This window comes from Artemia sp. Qi Xiang Cuo, chromosome 14 (genome assembly GCF_049724085.1).
Source record: "Artemia sp. Qi Xiang Cuo chromosome 14, ASM4972408v1, whole genome shotgun sequence".
Taxonomy (NCBI): Eukaryota; Metazoa; Arthropoda; class Branchiopoda; order Anostraca; family Artemiidae; genus Artemia; species Artemia sp. Qi Xiang Cuo.
The window spans coordinates 52,470,659-52,493,368 of NC_142807.1; the positions used below are offsets into that span (position 1 = coordinate 52,470,659).

At 34.3% G+C, this 22,710-nt stretch overlaps 2 protein-coding genes across 2 annotated transcripts in view; one reads left to right on the top strand and one right to left on the bottom strand.

Annotated features, from left to right (window-relative positions):
- LOC148944606 (uncharacterized) overlaps window positions 1–19,385 on the top strand; it is a 53,276-nt gene extending 33,891 nt beyond the window's left edge. The window contains exon 7 of the mRNA XM_089099718.1: window positions 19,014–19,385. Within this exon, the coding sequence (XP_088955844.1) occupies window positions 19,014–19,205 (192 nt within the window). The 3' untranslated portion in view covers window positions 19,206–19,385. The remainder of the gene's footprint in view (window positions 1–19,013) is intronic.
- On the bottom strand, window positions 1,871–16,831 carry LOC148944607 (uncharacterized). Its single transcript, XM_089099719.1, has 4 exons — window positions 16,710–16,831; window positions 12,971–13,183; window positions 5,887–6,111; window positions 1,871–2,086 (listed from the first exon to the last, which is right to left on the bottom strand). Exons 1-4 carry the CDS (start codon window positions 16,818–16,820, stop codon window positions 1,889–1,891), a joined length of 747 nt encoding a protein of 248 aa, XP_088955845.1. The 5' UTR covers window positions 16,821–16,831; the 3' UTR covers window positions 1,871–1,888.
- Window positions 19,386–22,710: the final 3,325 nt, after the last annotated feature.

A 22,710-nucleotide genomic window follows, 5' to 3' on the forward strand; every position in this document is an offset into this window, starting at 1 on the left:
TGTTGAATGAATAATGTAGTCCTTAGACTGAATATGTCGTTGGTCCAGTAAAATTGGTAAAACCAAATTTGTATAGTATATTTTTATGTCTTTGTATTGTCTCTTCCTTTTGGTTATCTGGAATAACAATTTGAAATTTTGCCGTTTGAAGAATTTTAACGGATTAGTTTTAATTTTTACAATTTTCTTTGATGTGTCGGCCAATTTTGTACTTCTGTTTGAATATTTTCAAAGAGACGTTAAAAATGTCACGAATTTCAATTATTTCGGCTGAAAAATGCACGTTTTGCTGCTCATCTTTCTATTGTTAAGTTCAGCCCTAATAAAGGTAGTATTTTGTCAAGCAAAACAGTAAAGCGACACTAATGTGTGAATTCTGGGTGGCTTATGTCGTTGAAAGTTAAATTCTCAGGAAGTTTTTACAAATACGCTCGCGAAGAAAAAGGTTACTTTGAGTTTTTATCTAAAAGAAAACAATATAAATAATATAGTGTTGCCAGTGAATAACCAGAAAGATTGTATTTATTTTAAATGAAGTTTTTTCAGCCGAAGAGAGGAATTTGTCAATAAGATTTAAAATATAAGAGGCAAGTATTCGCTCGTGTGAATCGTTTTTTTTTTTTATAAGGTGACGCGAAACCCTACTACTGAAACGAAATTTGATTCTCGTCAAAACCTAATTAGCCGTTAGCAGTTAGCCGTAGAGTATCGATATCAAGCCGATTTTAGTTGTCCAATAAATAACGAGCCTCTCTCAACTTGCCGTCAAGTGCCGACCCATAAAATTTTGCTTGGTTCGAATCTTTTAGGAAAAGAAGATTTTTTGTGAAATAAATATTATCTGAAAAATTTACCCTAAAAAATTTAAGGGGTTGAGGCTTAAGGTGAAGTTACAATAAAAAATTGTGAATACCAACTGTAAATGCTGAACATAAGGTAAAATTTACTTTTATAAATGAAGTCTAACAAATTGAAAGACTTGCTTTAGTTTTTTCACCTCTTTTGGGCTGCTGTTACTTAGGCTGCGTTCTAGAAGCCAGCCGTCATTAGTTTTAGTTAGTCATTTGTTATTTGCCCCGCCTTAGAATGACTAATCACTACAAACTCGACCTCTTATATGGTTATCAGAGAGTATCATCATAGTTCTTTCTGCACGTATAATGCCAGAAATTGACCGACTTATTTTATTATCTAATGTTTTGGAACGCAAATATAAATAAATAATTATAATAAAAACTATATCAATAAATATATTAAATTAATGAATAGGATGTATTATTCCAAATAATAGTAAAGAAATAAGATTTATTTATTAATAGATAAATAAAATTATTTATTATTATAATAAGTATTTGATTATGGACCAAAGGGATGGAACAAAGAGTATGGGATAACTTTAAAGTGGAGGCACACACGTCATCTACCTCATCTAGTCACTATCTAGTAATAAATTTCTGACCTCAGGTTCAGAAGAAGAAAAAACAATTACGAAGCTCGAAGAAGATGACAGGAAACGCAAAACGCTAGATGGTACTGGTGATTTTCTCTTTTGGAGATTAACACCAGTTCCACTCTTACCAATTACCCGTACTCTGGCATGAATCAAATAGCCCCCTTGTGCCTGATTGCCTGATATCAACCGAAGCAGAATAGTGAAATGTATTAAAAGAAGCCATTATTTCCCTAAATGAGCTTTTAAGTTACACCCTTTTTGCGTGAAGCTTTGCCTTATTATTCACCGAGGACCACCAAATTCAGTATCTTGTTGCAGTGAGAACGCCATCTTTAATGTGATTATTAGACCAAACAAAAATTCGGATTTTTTGAATTGCCGATTAAATAACGGAACTTCATTCAACTTACATTCAAATACTAAATTATGTTTTATTTAATCGTCGAATCCTCTTACTTTTGAACAAAAGCCTTCATAAGCAAACCCTTCGAATAGAACTTCGCTGATTGATTGTAGCTGACTTTCTTCTTTTGGAAGGCACATCTGACCAGACGGACACTGGCACTTATAGTAGGTAGAAAACGTATCTTTTGATATATATCCACAGAAATTACCGAGCTTGCATTTTGTTAACTAGAAATAAAAGAAATAGGTTTTATAATTTAATTTTATTATTATTATTATTAAACTGGTTGTATTTTTCCATCTTATTCTTAGTTCCAGCATGTTGTTATTTAAGGAAAAGCGTGATTCTGGCAACGCATTTATTTTGCGGGAAAAACGCATAGAATTACTTAGAAAATAAACACAAACAACAAGTAGAATAACGACAGTGGAATTTCTAATGGCAGTGGAATTTTAAACCTAAATGAATATTTCGACCCTATGCCCAAAGGTCGGCCTCAGCAAAATATAAAAGAAACTTATATTCAAATACAACCATTAAAACTAAAAAAAAAGTTAACAAAAAAATTAAAACAGTCCTAGCATCCTTACTTCAGGAAAGTTCGACCAAGACATCCTTTAGGAAGTTCATCCAGGACAGGGAAGTTCAATCAGGAGAGTTCTGGTTGAACTACCCTGAAGTAAGGATGCTAGAACTGTAAAAAAAGTTAGTTTTAATGTTCGTATTTGAATGTAAGTTCCTTTTATATTTATATTTCTTGTTTTGCTGAGGACGGCCCTTGGATATAGATCGAAATATTCATTTAGGTTTAAAGTTCCACTGTCTTAAGAAAAATTCTCTGTTGTTCTACTTGTTGTTTATGTTTATGGTTGAAATGCAGTGTTGTCTTCGTCGCTATCTGCTTAGAAAATCGTAGGCATGATACGAAATAAAGTAGCTACCTTTAATTTATCTTATAGAAAATGAGTTTTAATCCACTGTCTGTTGTTAAACTTTTAATATTACTACAAAAAGAAAAAAAAATGGTAATTCAAAGCTATGGAATGTAAACAGTGGAACAAGCAGATATCCATTTAACTCCCGAGCGTGTTTTCTCGCATGCGCGGGAAAATCTCAACGCATGCAAATATGCGTTTTTCTCCAAAAAGCGGGTAAAATATCGACCGCGATCCGTATTGTGGTTTTCCACAAAATGTGAGATATTTTTCCTCTTTTTTTATCTTGCTTATTGTATTTAAAATATGACATGATGTGATATTTATTAACACTGAAAGTCTGAAGTCTATTTATTAACACTATAACCCCTCCAATTTCGAAAACGTTTTTGTGGCTCCGTAAAATATTGTCAATAAGTAACTTAATATCAACAGTCTCCCCCAACTCAATGGTCTCAACAAAACGCGGGTTAGGTTGCCCTCAATGGTCTCAATTACCACAAAAAGGAAAAAGGATGGTAGTTTACAGGATATAGAATGTAAGCAATTGAACAATCAGATATTCATTTGATTTCTGAGCACGATTTTTCGAACGCGTTAGACAATTTCAACGCTGGCGAGATTTGTGTTTATCCCCTAAAAGCTGGTAAAAAATCGTCCGCAATCCGTATAATCGTTTGGTTTTTCACAAAACGCATCTAGTAGGAACTAGGGGTTATGCTGGGATGTTTTTCCTTCTTTTTTTCCCTGCTTTAATTTGTATTTGAGGTAGATTAATTGTGTAGCACTTGGAAGAGTTCATTGGAATTTTTTTTTTATTATTATTATTATTATTTTTTTTTTTTTTGTAAATCTAGGATAAAAGCTCGATGTTATTTGTTTGAGTCAAAATAAACGATTTGAAAATACGAGAAAATAAGTCCGAAGATCAAATGTTTTTTTTTTTTTTTAACACAAAATAAGAGCTCGATGTTCTTTGTTTGAGTCAAAATCAAATTCAGAATCAAAATTAATGGATTCGTGAATTCCAGAAAATAAATCCGAAAATCAAATTTTTTCAAGAAAATCAAATAAATTACCAATAAATTTTGAATCGATTCCTCAATTCGCTTGATGATGATTATATCCAGCCTAGAATTTAATGAACGACTCTTCTCTGACAAAACAGATCAAGATTCTTGTGAAACAATTATATATATATATATATATATATATATATATATATATATATATATATATATATATGTATGTTCCTTATATGCACGATCAATCAAGAAATTATTAAATTAGTTTATTTTTTTCATTCTGAAAAGTTGACATTGTTCGACGAGATGCGCGAGCGAGAACTGCGATATTTGATTCTACTCAATATGCATATGATGAAAGAAGCGACATGTAGAATATATATTTTCAATTTATGCGTAAAACGTAAATTTTAAGGCCGAGTTAAAGGCTTAAAAATGTGTTTTGAGGTTTTTAAGTCAAAAATAAAATAAAAGTAGAAAAAAACAGAAACTTTTGTATCTTAGAAATCAATAAGATAGGAGACAACGAATTAGAATCATCGATGTACTATATCGATAATCTGAATTCGGAATCCTGAAAAGTTGATAGTGTTCTACGAAGTGTGCACGCGAGAACTGTAATACGCTGACTACGATCAATATATATATATATATATATATATATATATATATATATATATATATATATATATATATATATATATATCGTGAAAGAGCGGATTCACCATGTCTTTTAAGTGGACAAATACCGAAAACCTAAATTGGTTTTGTTAAAGAACTTGCAAGGTGGTAAGACCACTCAGATTTGGCTGGAACGAGAGCCTAAGAAATTTCTTACAATCTTTTGGGATCTTGGGAGATGGCTAAAGTAGGTGCTTCACAAAGGGCGGAATGGAGGAGGGGTATTGGTCACTTTGCCTCTGAGGACATTGGCCATGTCCTCCGAGTGTGTTTGCCTCTGAGGCTTTGCTATGACAAGTGGATAGGAGTAGTTGTTGGATTCTTTGTTTTTTGTTGAAAAAGATGAGTTTTTCTTGTTGTCAACGACATCTGTAAATCTAGAAACTTGACAATTCGAAATAATTATTTTGGTTCCCTTAAATGACGAAGAAATACACATTGTTTTAATTGAATTTTTTTCATTATAATTGATATTTCGATCATAAAATAAAAAATCACATTTTTTTTAGTGATACATTTTATGTCCTTTTTTTTACACACTTGCTATTGCACTCATGATTTTTTTTTTTTTTGTGTTGCCTTTTTTTGTATTTTTTTTTCACGGTATTTTTCTGCTTTTTGTTTTATTATAAGCTTTAGTGTCCTTTTTATATTTCTACAAAATGACTCCAACATCTCTACTTTCGTTATTTTTTTTTTTTTTTTTTTAATTCATGGGAAGATTTTCTTTTACCCCCCTAGATGATCTTCTAGCGCTGAAGCAATTGCTTGGGGTATAGTTTTGAAAAAAAAATTTATTCTTTATGTCTTTCTACAAAATTACTTCTACGTACTCGATCATTTTCTAGTGGCGTAGCAATTTCTTGTGGTATTGTTTGGGCCCGACAAAGGGGCTTGATAAGGCTAACATAATTTTTTTTTTATGAACGGCTTCAATATCAAAGCCGTAAACACTATTGGCCAAGGAAACCCTAAAAAGCTAAAATAATTCTAGTTTGGGGAATGGGCCCCCCAATAATGGAGTCCTAATAAGGACAATTTTATTCCAAAAGAAGCAAAATGATTCGAAATGTCTCCACTTTCATTATTTATTTTCACTTCATTTTTCAAATTAATTTTATAATTTTCTACCGCGCTATATGATTTTCTAGTGCCGTAGCTATTGTTTGTGGTATAGTTTTGAAAAAAAAACAATATTTTGTTCTTTTGGTGTTTCTGCAAAATAACTCAAATCATCTTCGTTTTCGTTAAATTTAGTTTCATTTTTTCAGACCCATACAATGTTGTTGTTGTTTTTTTTTTTTTTTTTGCATTAGATAATTTATATTAGCAGACATTTATGATATAGTTTGAAAGAATGAAATATTTTGAAATATCTGCACTTACATGCTCATAAGCGTATGTTTTTTTCATAGTTTCGTTAATATGTTGATCGTAGGTTTTTCGCCACTGGTAGTAACGATCATTCGGTTTGCAGTGCAAGTAAATCTTCGCAAGAGCGCCAGGTTTAGGGTTCGCATCTGATAACCTATCTGCTGATTTTGACATGTCGATTCCAAGTCCGATCTCCCCGACCTTACATTCCGGTAGGTCTCTCAAGGTTCCGCAAAACTATGGAAATAAATCATTTTAGTGACCTTTCTTTTGAAATACGGTATTTCAAGGGTTGGTAGATAGTGAGAATTTTGGGGGCTTTACTTAGCTATTCTCTGACAGGATTTGGATTTCACGTCTCTGATGAAAAAAATATCGATATCAATGAAAATTCGGTTGTATTCTATTTCGAATCAGAGTTGAAAAAAATTGTTGAACGGGCCGACAAAATTATATTTAAAGTAAATGAAATAGTATTGTCTAGTAAGTCTATCAAGTTCCCTTGATTATCGAAATAGTTTATGTCAGTTGGCTTTCATTTGGAACATGAATGATAATGAAGCACAAACAATATTAATACACGAATCACATGTTAAGGATTGATTTCAAGAGTGAGATGTTTTGGAACTACTCTTAAAATATTTTCTGATGGGATTTGAGTTCCGCTTAGCAGCCGGAATTCGCATCTTTCGATGAAAGTTTTCGTGTCGGCGAAAATTTGTTTGTATTTCATTTCGGACCAGAGTGGAAAAATTTGTTTAATGGGCCAACAGAATTTTCTTTAAAATAAACAAATTTCCTGTTTATCGATTGGTAAGATGTACTATTGGTATTCCATTTTGGATTGTCGTATTTACAGAAATTTTCGAATAGTTCGTGGTAACGAAATGTTAGCCTTATTTTACAAACAAAAATGAAACTATTCAGATAATGTTGTTTCCAATCATATACACTGACAGGAATGAATGCAGCGAGTTCCCTTGGTCATTCTGTCCGTTCTCTGCCTTTATTTTCCTTCTATCCCAGGTCTTTAGTCCAACTCCACGATAAGGAGCTTTTTTACGATATTCATTACGTCAACGATGGAAAATATTACGTCACGATTACGTCAACATTACGTCAACGATAGAAAATATTACGTCACGATTACGTCAACATTACGTCAACGGTGGGAAAAAAATACGTAGGTTTGTCAGAATTGTCGCTTTAAGTAGTTTTGCCCAAAATGAAGGGGTGTATGAAAAGTCTTTATATGTTTATGAAGATGTAATAATTAACAATAATTACCTTTTTGGTTAGCCTTATTTTACAAACAAAAATGAAACTATTCAGATAATGTTGTTTCCAATCATATATACTGACAGGAATGAATGTAGCGAATTCCCTTGGTCATTCTGTCCGTTCTCTGCCTTTATTTTCCTTCTATCCCAGGTCTTTAGTCCAACTCCACGATAAGGAGCTTTTTTACGATATTCATTACGTCAACGATGGAAAATATTACGTCACGATTACGTCAACATTACGTCAACGATGGAAAATATTACGTCACGATTACGTCAACATTACGTCAACGATGGGAAAAAAATACGTAGGTTTGTCAGAATTGTCGCTTTAAGTAGTTTTGCCCAAAATGAAGGGGTGTATGAAAAGTCTTTATATGTTTATGGAGATTTAATAAACGATAATTACCTTTTTGGTTAGCCTTATTTTACAGACAAAAATGAAACTATTCAGATAATGTTGTTTCCAATCATATACACTGACAGGAATGAATGTAGCGAGTTCCCTTGGTCATTCTGTCCGTTCTGTGCCTTTGTTTTCCTTCTATCCCAGGTCTTTAGTCCAACTCCACGATAAGGAGCTTTTTTACGATATTCATTACGTCAACGATGGAAAATATTACGTCACGATTACGTCAACATTACGTCAACGATGGAAAATATTACGTCACGATTACGTCAACATTACGTCAACGATGGGAAAAAGATACGTAGGTTTGTCAGAATTGTCGCTTTAAGTAGTTTTGCCCAAAATGAAGGGGTGTATGAAAAGTAGGGGTCGGCGCCGTTTCTGTTTCTGTTTTTTTCTACCGTTTTCTGTTATGTTTTTTTTGGTAAAACGGAAAAAACAGAAAAAAGGTAGCCAATTTTTTTATTACCGTTCCTGTTTCTGTTTCGTTTTTTTTCTGGCCTTTTTGCCGTTACTGTTTATTTTAAACCCGTTTTTCTTCATTTTCCGTGTTTTGATTACGAATAGCACCATAGCACAGCCTAGCGACTTTTATTGGATTAGCGATACTTGTCATCTATCGAAAAGCGATGTCTTTACGTCTTCCGAAGAAAAGATTTGCTATTGAAGAAAACATTCGCCATAGTAAAAATTAATCTAAAGCAGTCTACTTGGATTTACACCTTTGGTTAGTCTTTGAAAGTAGATGGTTACCTGGTTGGGTAAAGGTGCAGATTATCTACCCCAGTAGTGTAGGGTGCAGATGCCCTGTAAATAGAACCAGGATATACACTAAAAAGTGATTTGTTTACATCCAGCTTCTACTGAACCCTATCTGTGCAAATTTACAGCCAAATTGACTGAATAATATACAGTAAGTAATAAGTTGTTTTATCAGGGGTTGCTAAACTGCACCTTCACCCAGATTAGTTCCCCCTGTAGTGTAGGGCACAGAGGCCCTACCAACAGAACCAGGATATACAGGGTGAGTTCCAACCATTTAATTTTCATTACCCTAGTAAGCCCTGTAGCACTAGCAGAAGCGGAACTACAGAAAATCTTTGATATCCAATGGTCAGATATAGGAGCTACTAAACGAATCTTGCTGATTTTGCCTCTGCTAGTGCTGCAGGGCTTACTAGGCTTACGAGAAGTAAAAGGTTGGAACCCAGCCACAGTAAGAGATTTGTTTTTATCCTGTTCCTACTCGACAGTATATGTGCAACTTTACAGCCCAATTGACTGAATAATATACAGAAAGAAATAAGTTGTTTTATCAGGAGGAACTAATCTGCACCTTTACCCCTGGTTTCTCACATCAACATAATTGAATTAGTTGATTGAAATTTATAATCAAGGGACTGTTAAACAAAGGAGTAGGCTGAAGATGTTGATGATCTACCCTTCAGCATGAGGGTATAAAATTTCCAAATGACATGTTGATTTTAGGCATGTTCACTAGTAGCACCCAGGAAGGAAATGTGAATAGCCTCGATATTCTTTACCCTTCAAATGTCATATACTTTAGTAAATATTTGGAGCAGCTTATTTCCAATGGTCTAATTAGTCAATCTATTATCTGCATTATAAAATCTTCTAGCTACATCAGAGAGTCCTGGGCCTACGCTTTACCATTTCCTACTATTATTAATACTATAATTTTATTTCCCTTAATATACCATATGAGGAGTATTCACAAATACAGAAAAAAGACTTGCTTATGGAATAAAATTATGCTCTGTCCTACAGAGAAGTGTCATTTTTCCTTGAATTGTTCTTCTTTCATACTCTTATTTGCAATCACAGGAGTAACTAGACCTGCACTGCTCCATGCACTTAGTAATGGTATGCTTTGCAGGTACCAATACACATGCTGTCATAAATGGCATCAAATCTGGCATCAAATATTTCATCAAGTTCTGACTCAGAACTTGGAGAGGGCCCTCCATCAAAGAAAGTCAAGTTCTGGGAGCAACATGGGACCAGGAATAAGGGAGCAGCTGTAATTACCTGCAATTACTGCAAAAAAGATGTGAAGTCAACAAAGGGGTCTGCAACATCGTTTAAAAATCACCTTATGGCTAAACACAAAATTGCTGAACAACCTAAACCAAGTACTGTTCCAAAGAAGTCACATTCTACAGCCTTGTCTCAGCTCAGCATGCCGAGCACATCATGTGAAACTAACCCAACTCGATTTGAAGGCACTGGAAAGAAAAGGGATATAAGAAATTTTTTGAAGTCAACAAAGCAGCAGCAGCTGAAGCTGAACACGTTGTGTAGGAAAAGGGTTTGCATTGACAAGCTTCCTATTTCAATATTTGAAAAACCAGGAGTAAAGGCTCTAATATCTAAACCTACAGGAGGTCTTACTGGCCCGTCAGCTCGTACTGTTGCGAGACATCTAGTTACAGCAAAGAAAAGGAAGGTCAAGCAGCTCAAAGCTGAACTCCAGAAAGTCCGGAAAGTGAATTTGACCCAAGACTGCTGGTCTTCAAGAACGGGGTCTGGCTTTCTAGGTATTACAGCTCATTATGTGATGAAAAGCACTGATGGCAAGCTAACTTTGGTGCATAGAATCCTTGAGTTTAAGAGACTAAGAGTTGCTCACACTAGCGCCAACATTCTTCGTGCAATCTGTAGTAGCCTCCAGAAGTTCAGAATTCTACGGAAAGTCTACTTTATAATTACTGATTCGGGAGCTAATATAGTAAAGGCTCTCAGAGACGGTGAAATTATGCGAAGCTCATGCTTTGCACACAACCTGCATAGTGTGGTGACTAATGCCCTTAAGCTTTGGGAATGCAGAAACCAGGCAGATTTAGCGAGTGTTCCCCACCTAAATGATTCAGGATCCAGTTCAGAATCTGATGACAACGTTGATACTGCTGAACAAGATGACTTTCCTGGCGTGACTGTAGGAGATGATGCCATTAAAGAAACTGGGTATACCGACTGCAGTAATGATGATGATAGTAGCTCAGAATTAAATGATCCAGACCTTGACAGCGATAGTGAGAGCTCAATACCTAGACAAAGAGGCGTCTCTAGTGAAGTATTGACGCTGGGACCAGCACTGGTAAAAATACGAAAGCTGGTTAGAATCCTGATAGTATCTTCCAAATCCCACGATCTTTTTGAAGCTATCTGCAAGACATATAATCTTAGTCCATCCATCACAAAAGACGTGAATGTTCGATGGAACAGCACACTTACCATGATAGAAATGTATTGTGCCCGAAAAGAGCCACTGCGCGACTTCTTCAACCAAAACCTACGTGACGCTAAGATTAGAGAGCTCGAACATCACAGCAATGAGTGGTCCGTCGTGGAAGCTGTCATTGAGGTTCTTCGCCCGTTCAAACAGGCAACAGTGATAGCTAGTGGATACAATTATGTTTTGGCAAGCAAAGTCGTGCTGACGATTAAGGGATTACTGTTGTTTTGTCAGACTCCAGATACTAGTGTTATGGCTGAGTCAATCAATGGGCTGAAGGAACTTCTAGTTGTTCAGCTCAGGAGATAATTTTCAGCCAGTCCTAAGTTTGATATGATGCTCTTCACAAGAGCTGGCTTTTTGGACACTGCAATTTATGAAAAAATGACACGTGTAGACAGAGAGTCAGCTCGTCAGTCCATCTCCTCGCTTCTCCAGCAATTCATCTCCGAGCAGAGAAGCACAGAAGAACTCGATCCAATCCAATTGAACTCCAAATCTTTCCCTATTGATGTCGCTCCTACTAAGGCAGTGACTAACCGAAAAGGGTCACCAGAAACTCTTGATCAAGAACACAGCTTGTTTTCTAAGTTTCTCGACTGGGTAACGGATGAAGTCTACGAGGCAAAATGCCAACAGTATGAGCATTGAACGCGTGGCAGCAAATATTATCAGGGCATATGAGGAGCGAGTTCCTGTGTTTTTGAGCGAGAGACGAAGATCAGGACAAAATAATTCTGTTCCACTAGAATTTTGGTCTGATTACTTTTACACTTACCCGGAGTTAAGTGAAATTTCATGTATTCATCTATCAGTCCCTGCAACTTCAGTACCCAGTGAGAGTGCATTTAGTATTACTGGGTACTTTACGCGAAAGCAGTGCTCACGAATGACTGCAAAGTCACTTGAACTCCGAATGTTTTTAAGTGATAAATTTTAATTTATGTGGTCTTTTCATATATTTGGTCTTTGTATATTTGGTCTTTTTTATTAATCTATATTAATAAATATTCACTTTACTCTCATAAACCTAAAGAAACTGAAAAAAAAAACAGAAATATCTGTTAAAAAGGCCGTTTTTTAAGTAAAAACAGGTCGTTTCGGTTTTTCGGTAAAAATAACGGAAAAACAGAAACGGATTTCCGTTTTTTTTCACCGTTTTCGTTTCTGTTCCGTTTTTTTATTGCCGTTTTTTACCGTTTCTGTTTTGGCCAAAAACAGAAACGGTGCCGACCGCTAATGAAAAGTCTTTATATGTTTATGGGGATGTAATAAACAATAATTACCTTTTTGGTTAGCCTTATTTTACAAACAAAAATGAAACTATTCAGATAATGTTGTTTCCAATCATATACACTAACAGGAATGAATATAGCGAATTCCCTTGGTCATTCTGTCCGTTCTCTGCCTTTATTTTCCTTCTATCCCAGGTCTTTAGTCCAACTCCACGATAAGGAGCTTTTTTACGATATTCATTACGTCAACGATGGAAAATATTACGTCAACATTACGTCAACGATAGAAAATATTACGTCACGATTACGTCAACGGTGGGAAAAAAATGCGTAGGTTTGTCAGAATTGTCGCTTTAAGTAGTTTTGCCCAAAATGAAGGGGTGTATGAAAAGTCTTTGAAAAAAATACGTAGGTTTGTCAGAATTGTCGCTTTAAGTAGTTTTGCCCAAAATGAAGGGGTGTTTGAAAAGTCTTTTTTTGTTTATGAAGATTTAATAATTAACAATAATTACCTTTTTTACCCACTGCACAAATTTGTAAAAAAAAAAAAAAAAAAAAAAATCAGATAACGTTGTTTTCAATCATATATACCGGATAGAATAAATGTAGTGACGTCGCTTTGTCCTTTTTCCGATTTTTGCCGAATTATTTCGTAGAAGTCATAAGGAGATAGAGAACTTCAATCTCGTGTTATTGAGGAGACATATGTTAGTCTCACTCTTCGGGATCTCTTCAAGGGAAGAACTTCACCTTTGTATGTTTACGTTTGGAGACTTTTTTTTTTCAGTGTGAAATTAATTTGTAGGGAAGAAAAATCAAGGATTTTTGCCGAGAACAATTTTTGCCCTTTTTAACAATAAAACTATGTTGTTACATGCTTTGTTAAAAACGACCATACAATTATTCGTCGCCATACCTTTAGCTCTGCTCCACTGCTTAAGAAAACGCTTGGCTCGACACTCTTGTTATCTCTGCCATATCTCGTTGGTGTTTTATCACATTCGCTTCTGTCTTGGCATCTGCATTGTCTGTAGGCTATTAAAAGAAACCAAAATCGTTGTTGGATGATGTTACAAGCCACCTTTCCAAGCTCATTGGAGCAATATGGCAAATCTCTTTCACCTTTTATCTGTTATATATAGTATTAGAATTGTGGAAAAGGAGCTGTAATAAGATGAGTTGGATACACCTGAGACAATAGAATATGAAAACATTTGGATCATGGCTACAAGGGGTTTATATGACCTTGGATTGTTCCTGCCTTTGCTGAAGAAGTCTGTTTTCAAGACCGTTTAACCATTTCCCCACTAATACTTAAATCTTTGAATTAATGTACCAAGGACATCAAAATAAAATATTTTGATCCCCTGGGCCCATTTTAACTGTTCGTATCTAAATTCTGTGAATACCCAAAAATTTTCTTTTGGTTGTTTCAAAATTATAAAGTTTTTAGTGCAGTACCATATTTCTGTCAGCGTTGCCACGTTAAACTATGAAAATAAATTAGCAAATGTAAAAAGTTAAAGTCGACGACGCTCTACGTCCATAAAAATTCAAATATTAATAATACAACTGTACATTTGATGATTTTTCACCCAGCTTTCTTTTTTTTACTTGGCACCTGCTGCTACCAAAAATTCACATAACTGCGTACCGAAGTTTTTTTCATTAAAAATTATTCCCCAAATTTTTCCTATTTTTAAGATATATATGGCTGTTGTTGGCCGTAGGTAAATTTTCTACTTTACCAATACAAACAATCAGATTTTTTTTTTTTTTTTTTTTTTTTTTTTTTTTTTTTCTGGGTACAGAATGTATAGGATTATTATAGAATAAATTATTTTGGATTCAAATTCACTTAATATAAGGCAAGTATCCAAATCGGGAAAGCGAAAATTTAATACTTGAAGAAAAACTTGGCATTCATACAAAAAAAAACTATTCAAATTAGGGCATGGCCCAACATTCCTTTGGACAAGAGTTGGAGTCCTGGTGATTATTTGGTTTGGGGCGGGAGATAATGGCGTGACTCTGTAAGCTCAGCCAGGGTGAACTCAGCTGTAAATGAGTGCCTGGAAAAATCTGGGGAAGGTAAACAGGAAGTTGTGCGCAAACAAAGGATAGATAACCCCATCCGCCCATTTCTCTTCCTGCCTAAAGGACTATTAAACGGAAATCAGCACCGTCGATTCGGACGGTGAATTCTGGTGCCGCATCCTATGCCCTGACGTGGTTACCCACTAATAAATAGTATAGCCTAAAGCCAACACAATACAATAGAATGATAGAAGAAAGGCCTGATTGTGATTAATAAGTGGAAGTATCAAACATAACTAAATGATAAAGCCCAAAAGTTATACGAGAATTTGCCAGTTAATGAAACTATAAGAGGGTGGTAAATGCCTATATGGTTTCTGGGGTTTCGAATTGCTTCAAAAGTACTTATTTTGTACGTAGTTTAAAGTCCTGATTTTCAACGTAGTTGAAGCTCAATATTTTCGATGAATTCAGCATCCCAGTCCAAATTCGTCCCTTGGTCAGATATTTCAGTGCTTATTGGAGTGTTCGAAAAATGCCTAGTGAACCAAACCATTTGTCATTGGGAAAGGCCAGTATACAAGGGAGGGGGAGGGGGTTAGGTTCATACTTCAGCTCAGCTTTAGCCCATAAATATTTATCTCAGCTCGTAATACTTGGGTGAAAACCTGGAATCTCCCCCCGTCTATTTGACCTTTTTTTTTTTTTTTTTTTTTTTTTTTTTTTTTTTTTTTTTTTTTTTTTGCAACAAACTGAATAATAACAGTAATGTCCTTATTTCGTCTGATTTCATAACGGTTCATTAGATCCGGTGACGTCAATTTGCGTAAATTTTAAGGTGTGGGGTGTCGGTAAACGTAGTTTTCAAAATGTAGGGGTCCTGGCAAATTGATTCTACAAGTGTTTACTGTTCTTACAAAATTAAAACCAAAAGAAAAGGATTTAGTTTTAGGTAAGGTATGAAAAACGTGTAAAAAAGGGCTGGAAGGGGCTAGAGGCTCCTTTATCAACAAATTTTCATGGTTTTTGCCATAGTTTATATTCGCCATATTTAAGGTGTGGGATGCGGGTGAACGTAGTTTTCGAAATGTAGGGGTCCTGGAAAATTGATCCTACAAGTGTGCTGTTCTTACAAAATTAAAACCAAAAGAAAAGTATTTAGTTTTAGGCAAGGTATATTTGTGATTATTTGTGATTATTTAAAAGCTTTTGTCTGTCCCCTTCCTACGAAAATCAAAAGAGTGTTTGTATTTTGCTAAGCCTTGAAGCTTTAAAGAAAAGAAATATGATTGCTTCCAAAGGAACACATTTTCACTTTGCAGCGCAACTAATAAAAATAGATTTTTACGAAATATGAGCTTAAGAAAAAAAGAAAACGATGCGGCACTAGACCAAACTGGCGGTGCTGATTTCTGTTTTATGGCCCTTCAGCCAGGAATGGCGATTTGGGGTTGGGTGTCAGCCATCATGTGCTTTTGCACAACCTTCCTAATTACCTTCCCCAGATTTCTATAGTTACATATTTAGAGCTAGGTCGACTCTGGCTAAGCTTACAGAGTTACGCCACTGTTGCCGTTGCTGGTTATCCAAAATCATAAGAATGTGGTATTAATTGAAGTTTTGTATTTCTGAATATTAAATAAATGTTGAATATTTATTTAAATATTGAACATTAAAGTTTTTAAGCAAGTATTTTGATAAGTATTTACTAACTAAAAGTAAGATACATTGAAATTTCGAAAGCTATTGCCTTTCCTCCTGCTAGCATTCTCGGAAAACAAAAAACGGAATGTATGTATTTTCCTAAGCCTTTAAGCTTAAAAACACCAAAAACTTGTTGACTTCGCAAGAAATACATTTTCATTTTGCAGTACAACCAATGAAAACAAGTTCTGGTGAAGCTGTTGTCCAAAATCAAAAGAACTTGTGTGCAATAAAACCGAAAAGTTTTGAACAATTTTAGTTTAAGGTTGACGTCCGAATTTGGCTCCATTGAGCTTTTTGAAATAAACATTGACTTACTATATGGTAAATAACGGTATATATTAAATTTTGGATCTTAAGATGTTTAGAGGTTTTTCAGACTTTACGAATAAAGACAGCAGTCTTTACGCATATTTATGCAGTTAACAATACTGGAAAGTATACATACCGTGTTTTGGTTTTGAATGAATTAGCTAAGTTAGTTGTAATCTCCAGCTCCACCTCACATTAAAATAGGTTTTACAAAAGTTCAACTAGTTCTGTGTACGAAAAATTTGCTACGATTTCATCTTAATGCATATATTTTGAAAGTTTCTATATGGGTAAAGGTACGGTTGAAACTAAGTGAATAAATATAGGCTTATCTAATCAGAAATTTATCCGAAGGGGAGTGAATTTGAAATAATTCATCGTGAATTTAATTCAAATGATAAACACATGGGTTTATATTGTTGAGGGAGGAGGCGCAATTCATTATAAAACCAAAAGCAGCAAATTGCGCGGACGTTATGAGAACTCAATCGAAAACTAAGGCTTGGATTCCCCCCCCCCTCCCCCACCTCCGTCTGTACATGCCCGTCAAACGATAGTCCTAGCATTGATTATTAGATAAATAAAAACCCAAAACATCTTACATTTGTTGGATAGACAATAATTGCTTCATTTTTCCTTAGAATAGCATCTCTGTCAATTTCAGTTTGACTGTTCACTTCTATGAAAGCTAATAGGAAAATAATACAAAGCATTCCCTTGTTATTTTCCCGGGGAAACTAAAAGCTGTGAGGATAATTTTGGAGCGGAAACCATTCCTCGGAGTGCTTATTGGCGAATGCGTTCGAGGAGGAAATTGGTCTGGCATTTTCTTTTTGTAAACGATTTTCTATGATTTGTTGAATCAAACTTATTGAAAATCTGTCCACAAACAAACATCTAAGTATATATACAGCACGAGAAACAATAAATAATAAATATGAAAAAAAAATAACTCGTTTGCAAAATGGACTAAAAAATAAAAAAAAAATTCAATAATCTAGGAATATTAATTTGATTAAATTATAAATGCATAAATGAAAAAAGTTGGTGAGTTGAGGAAAACGATCTAAAAAGATCAAATTATGTAAAGCTTAATCGGTTTCGTGCCCCTCGTTTTCACTTACATCTGTAGATTCTAGAAAAAAAAAATTTATTTCTGACCTTTTGGTCTTCTGATTTTATCATCATGAAATTGTATTTTGTTTCTGTGCAAAAATTTATATACTTCATATTTCTAACTACTATACTCCCTCAGTTTCCTATTGAGACCATGTTTTATTTCATTTGATTTTGAATTTCTTAAAAATTTGTCTTATCCAATTAAAATCTAAGCTACCATAGCCGCAGGCAAGTAATTTTACCACTTCGCTATTAAGGACACCCTAGACGGTCAATCATTTTGATCAAAAGCTTCCGTCAATCAATTGATTAAAGCATGATTGATCATCTAGGAACCTGGTTGATGGTTGAGTCAAGCGTTGACGGTGATTGATACGAAGTCTGAGTGATTCAATCGGTTCCTAGACGGTCAATTATCATCTAATCAATTGATTGACGGAAGCTTTTGATCAAAACGATTGGCCCTCTAGGGTGTCCTTTAAGTCTTGTAATTTTGAAAAAAAAAGAAAAAGTAGCTACTACTAGTAGTAGCTAGAGACCAAGAAACTCTCAAAGATTTAGTAATTTTGGGGTCATTTCATCCTAGCCTAATTTGGAATGTTTAGCCTTTCTCTTCCCCCTTGTAGGAGGCAAAGTTTTATTGTGATCTCTTTTTTTAGTTATTTTTACACCCCATTACTTCTGAGGGATAAAACCTGTTATGTGGCAAATAGTGATACAATTCGAGGGATATGGTCTGTATTTATTTGGAAGACTTAGCCGCTCTTTCCTTGTACATGATGAATAGAATCAAACTAGTTCTTTCGCAAGCAGATGAGTTCAGTACCTAATTAACTGTGCTTTGTGCCCAAAAATATCCTTATATGATTTACCTGAAAAATGTCTGGTAAATTTTTCGATTCACAGATTATTAAGATAGATAAAAAATATACTTGAATTGTAAATAGGCAATGAATTTTCCATACGCTTATTGCCGTTAAATAAATGTAAAGAAGAGTCGCTTATCATCCCTTAACTTTGTGCCTAAAATCTTACTTAATTAAACGAATAATAATTTCATATATTTATATATATATATATATATATATATATATATATATATATATATATATATATATATATATATAGATAATTAAGGCTGTAAATTTGCACATTAGGGTGGGTGGGGTAAAGTACAGCGGGTCTGCCTTCAAAATGTGTTAGCTATAATTATTTTGCATATTAAGAAGTAAGAATTGTTTTTTGACTTCACACTGTCCAAATAGTTTACCCACAAAAATGATTTCCATATATTATTTTATTTATATATATGTATATATATATATATATATATATATATATATATATATATATATATATATATATATATATATATATATATATATATTTGTTTCTACATCTACTCTCTGTAAGTGTGATTTTTTTTCGAAAACGGCTCTTTTTTTCTTTTTTTTTAAATTGGTACGCTGAGATTTTTTTTTGCGTGAAAAACTATCTAGGTAGGTAACAATTTCTGGAAAATTCGCTTAGAGCCTTATTTTTGGAAAAACATTTCGGTGCTTTGAAAATTGAAGGAACATGTGCTAAATTTTTTATCAGAGGAATGGTCTAAGGGTAGTTTTAGTTACTCGTTGAAAATCTATTGTAAGATTTATTCTATTTGAAGATCTATTCAATAGATAGATTTTTAGTATTTGAAAATCTATATTTCAGTCATTAGGCTCTGATTGCTTATTTTTTTCCATATTTTTAAACTATTTGTATATTTATGTTTTGTTTCTTCCCAGGGAATGGCTTCCACTAAAGCCCTCTTGCGGCACCAGGTTAGATCTAAGCTGGCGGTGACACTAGAAAATGAATCCTTGCTTCTTGTGGACCATTGGTCATCTAGTGAAGGGCAACACCTAATAAGGCAATATTTGAGGGATGAAGATTTGGTCGAACTGAACTGGAAAAATGGTAAAAGGAAGTGCTTATGACAAAGTGAAAATGGCTAATGTCATATTACGTCTTAATAGTTTGTTTTTCTTTTTTGTTTGATTTGGAGTCTGAGATTAGGAAACCCTTATATTTATTATAGTTATCTTTTTTGTAGAGTCGTGAAAGGCAGTGATTTATTAATTGAGGAGTCGTCCAAAGAGAAAAATTGGTACGGTGGAAGTCCAGCTCTCCCTTATTTTACTATCACAACTTGTAAATTTTTTCCTTGAATGATAGATGAATTTGGATTTTTTTTTTTTTTCTGTTTTTTTTTACTACAGGCTTCACGGTTCCATCACAAGCGATATGCCGCTAGTCCTGGTAATTACCTCGCTTTTTACTTTTGAGGTATTTATTATATCTTCTCTTGAACAGCTAGAGAGTATTTTCTTAGATTACCTCTACTCGGAGGCCATTTTGCGTGGCGATGGATCGTCGGGCGAAACTCGTTTTCAAGCAATCTTAGCGGGGTGTACCCTGTACAAGGTAGTGTTGTACTTTGGCGAGTTGATCGCAAAGGCTTTGCTCTGTCCGGAACGAGTTTGACACCTTCTCTGACGGAGAGCAATGCATGTATTTATAGAACACCCACATAGACGACACGTCAAATAATCCTGGATCCTCGGCATCAGAGTTGCTGGAAATTGCTGCGCGAAACTTACCATAGCTATTTGATAACTTCTTGTATTTGACTTGGATCTTCCTCGTATACACTGAACTTTACTTTTTTGCAAAATAATTCACCTTTTTTTCCTTTTTTAAAATTTGTTTTACATTGTAATAACCTGGTCGAATCCTTCTTGCATAATTTTTTTTTTTTTTTTTTTTTTTTTTTTTCCTGACTTAATTCAACTTCCTGCTTTCCTTTTTTAACCTTGTTTTATGTTACCTTGTAATAATTGAGTTGGGTTCTTCTTGCATACACTAACACTTATTTCAGATTTCCTCCCCCCCCCCCTATTTTTTTAGCCTTGTAATATCAAAGTTGAGTCATTCTTGTATGAACTAGAGTTTTATTTTATATACAAATTTCATTTGTTTTCTTCCGTTTTTTTTTTGCTTGGTTTTCTTCCGTTTTCTGTAATTTGTTTTCTTCCGTTTTATGTAATTGGTTATGTAATTAGTAACTCTCGAAGTAAACGAGTTCTAAAAAGAGCCGGGAATCCCCTTTAGAACTATTTATAAAAAGAAATCGTTGGGCGGCTAATGTTGAATGTTGAACCGTATTTGCTTGGTGAAATATAACATAAACATGTGGTGGTTGGGGGGAGTCTGTATCTAAACTCCCAGTATTATATTTTCCACAATTTTGGAATTTTTGAATTCTTCCATTGGCTTCTTTGGTGTATTTGGTCATACATGGCATTTAGTTTTTAAAAGTAACTTTCTAATTCTCTTCTGAGCATCAACGAATGCATATTATTAAGTGTTGGTCACAATGTTTCCCTAGTTTTGTCGTCAAAAGTTTTGTCATTTGCTAAAAAAAAATATTGTCATGTGCCGAAGAAAATGTCATTTGCTAAAAAAAAAAAATTGTCATTTACTAAAGAAATTGTCAATTGCTAAAAAAGAAAATTGTTGTTTGCTAAAAAAAAAAATCGTCAGATCTTATTTTTTATCGTCAGATCTTTGACAAAAGGAAAACTGCAGAAAAACGTGTCGTGGTGGAAACAGAAAAACAGGCCGGTTAGTTACTGTATCATACTCACGACTCGTATGTGTAGTTTCCTTCGAATGTTTATGGTCAGTTTTATGATAATGTGATCTGCGATCAATAATGTCTGACAATGATCATATAAGGTTTCTGTACACACTTTTTATTACCATTAGGTGCCGCTCTCTGTAGAACCGGTTACCGAAATCCTCTGTTCATAGAGACTGCTAACTCTGCCTGTTCTCCTTATTTGGTCAGTCATTTCAATGTTTCAGATATAGTCCGATAAATCGGACCCTGGAGGGGTCTGAACCTGAACGCCGTAAGTTAAACTACAAATAAATACATGTACTGTTTGGTTATACAAGGACTAAAAGCAAGGGCTTTTTGTTGTTATTGAACCATCCAATGAAGTTCTTGTGTCACGACTGTGGTAGATATTTGCATGTGTATAACACAATTTCTTATTTTTGAAACACGTGCCATGCCCAAAATAATTCATATCTCTAACAACTAAATGATGAAAATGCCTCTTACAAATTACCCCCATAAGACTGAGGAAGTATGGAATATAGATTCTATTTTGTATTTTTAGCAAAATATTTTTTGATGAATGAACGAAATTTTTTTGTGACATTGTGGAAACCCTGACTGTGTGACCTGTGATTTAATACCACTTAATTGATTTATTATCACTAAAACTTTATTAATTGCTGAATTTGTAATCTTAGGTGGAGAGTTCTAGGCTCCAAAGCTAGGTGCTTAGCTATGGCTCGTTTTAGTTGAGTATCAAACTGAGCTGCCAAGACAAGGAGATCTAACGACACGTGTGTTGAGGCATAAACGTCTAGCAAAAAACGTAGGTGAACGTTGTTTTATGAAAGCCCCTAATTCTTGTTTGAATATGGTGTCTTGATTCGTAATGTATTTACGAAAAAAGGCAAGGAAAAGAAAAGCAATAAAACAATAAAATAGATGACCAAGTCAAAAATATTTACAAGAAAAGCGAAGAAAAAAAGACAATCTCCTAGAAAGGGACATACTCATGTAAATGTCTTTTGACGACATCTTATAAATCTGACATACGTCTTAAGAAATTAGGTTTGAAAGAATTGTTGTTCAAGCTATGCCTTACAAGGGGAGGGACATGGAGATTCCCCGGGATTTGCTTGAAGGAAAAATAAAAAATTGGCAGTCTTAATTTTCTATGTTTTTGCAAAATGTAAGCTTCATAGGTGTTCATGACACTGGGATAACGCGTTACTTTTCTCCCGAGAAAATATTTGATCTATAATTTGTACGTTAGTATTCACCAATAGAATTTGTTTTAAAGAATACTACACTACAGACATGCACATACCCGGGGGGGGGGGGGGCTAAAACCCGAAGGTTCTTTAATTACAAGGGACTTATTATAAAAAATAACGATTATTTTTTTCTTTTCTTTTTTTCTTTTTTTTTTTTGCAAATACCTTGAATAAATCAGATGTGGAGGTGAGAAACACGTTTTTCTAAGTTTACTTCCATTTAAAAAGTTGTTTTAGGGTTTTTTATTTTAACCCTTACTTTTATCCCAGCAAAATATTTAAACAAGTAGACACTATTATATATGTAGACGCTTATTAATATATTACATATAGTTGGTTTATTTGAAATTTCTCAAAAGCATTCGGCTATTGGCTAAACTTTGCCTACTTTCTTAAAAAAGTTAAACATAAATCCATTCTAAGACCACACTGGGCTGTGCGTGACGTATGACAAACAAACCAAATATCCATCAATTATGATATAATTAAATAGCCAAGAAAACGATTGTAATATCAGCAAGTGGACAGGAAAGAAGCGAAAAG

Excerpts from the sequence above, each read along its gene's own strand:
- LOC148944607 (XM_089099719.1), bottom strand. The coding sequence starts at position 16,820 with ATGCTTTGTATTATTTTCCTATTAGCTTTCATAGAAGTGAACAGTCAA. Across the intron at positions 13,184-16,709 it reads TTATTGTCTATCCAACAAAT|ATAAAAGGTGAAAGAGATTT; the intron begins GTAAGATGTTTT and ends TATATATAACAG. Across the intron at positions 2,087-5,886 it reads AAACATACGCTTATGAGCAT|TTAACAAAATGCAAGCTCGG; the intron begins GTAAGTGCAGAT and ends TTTTATTTCTAG.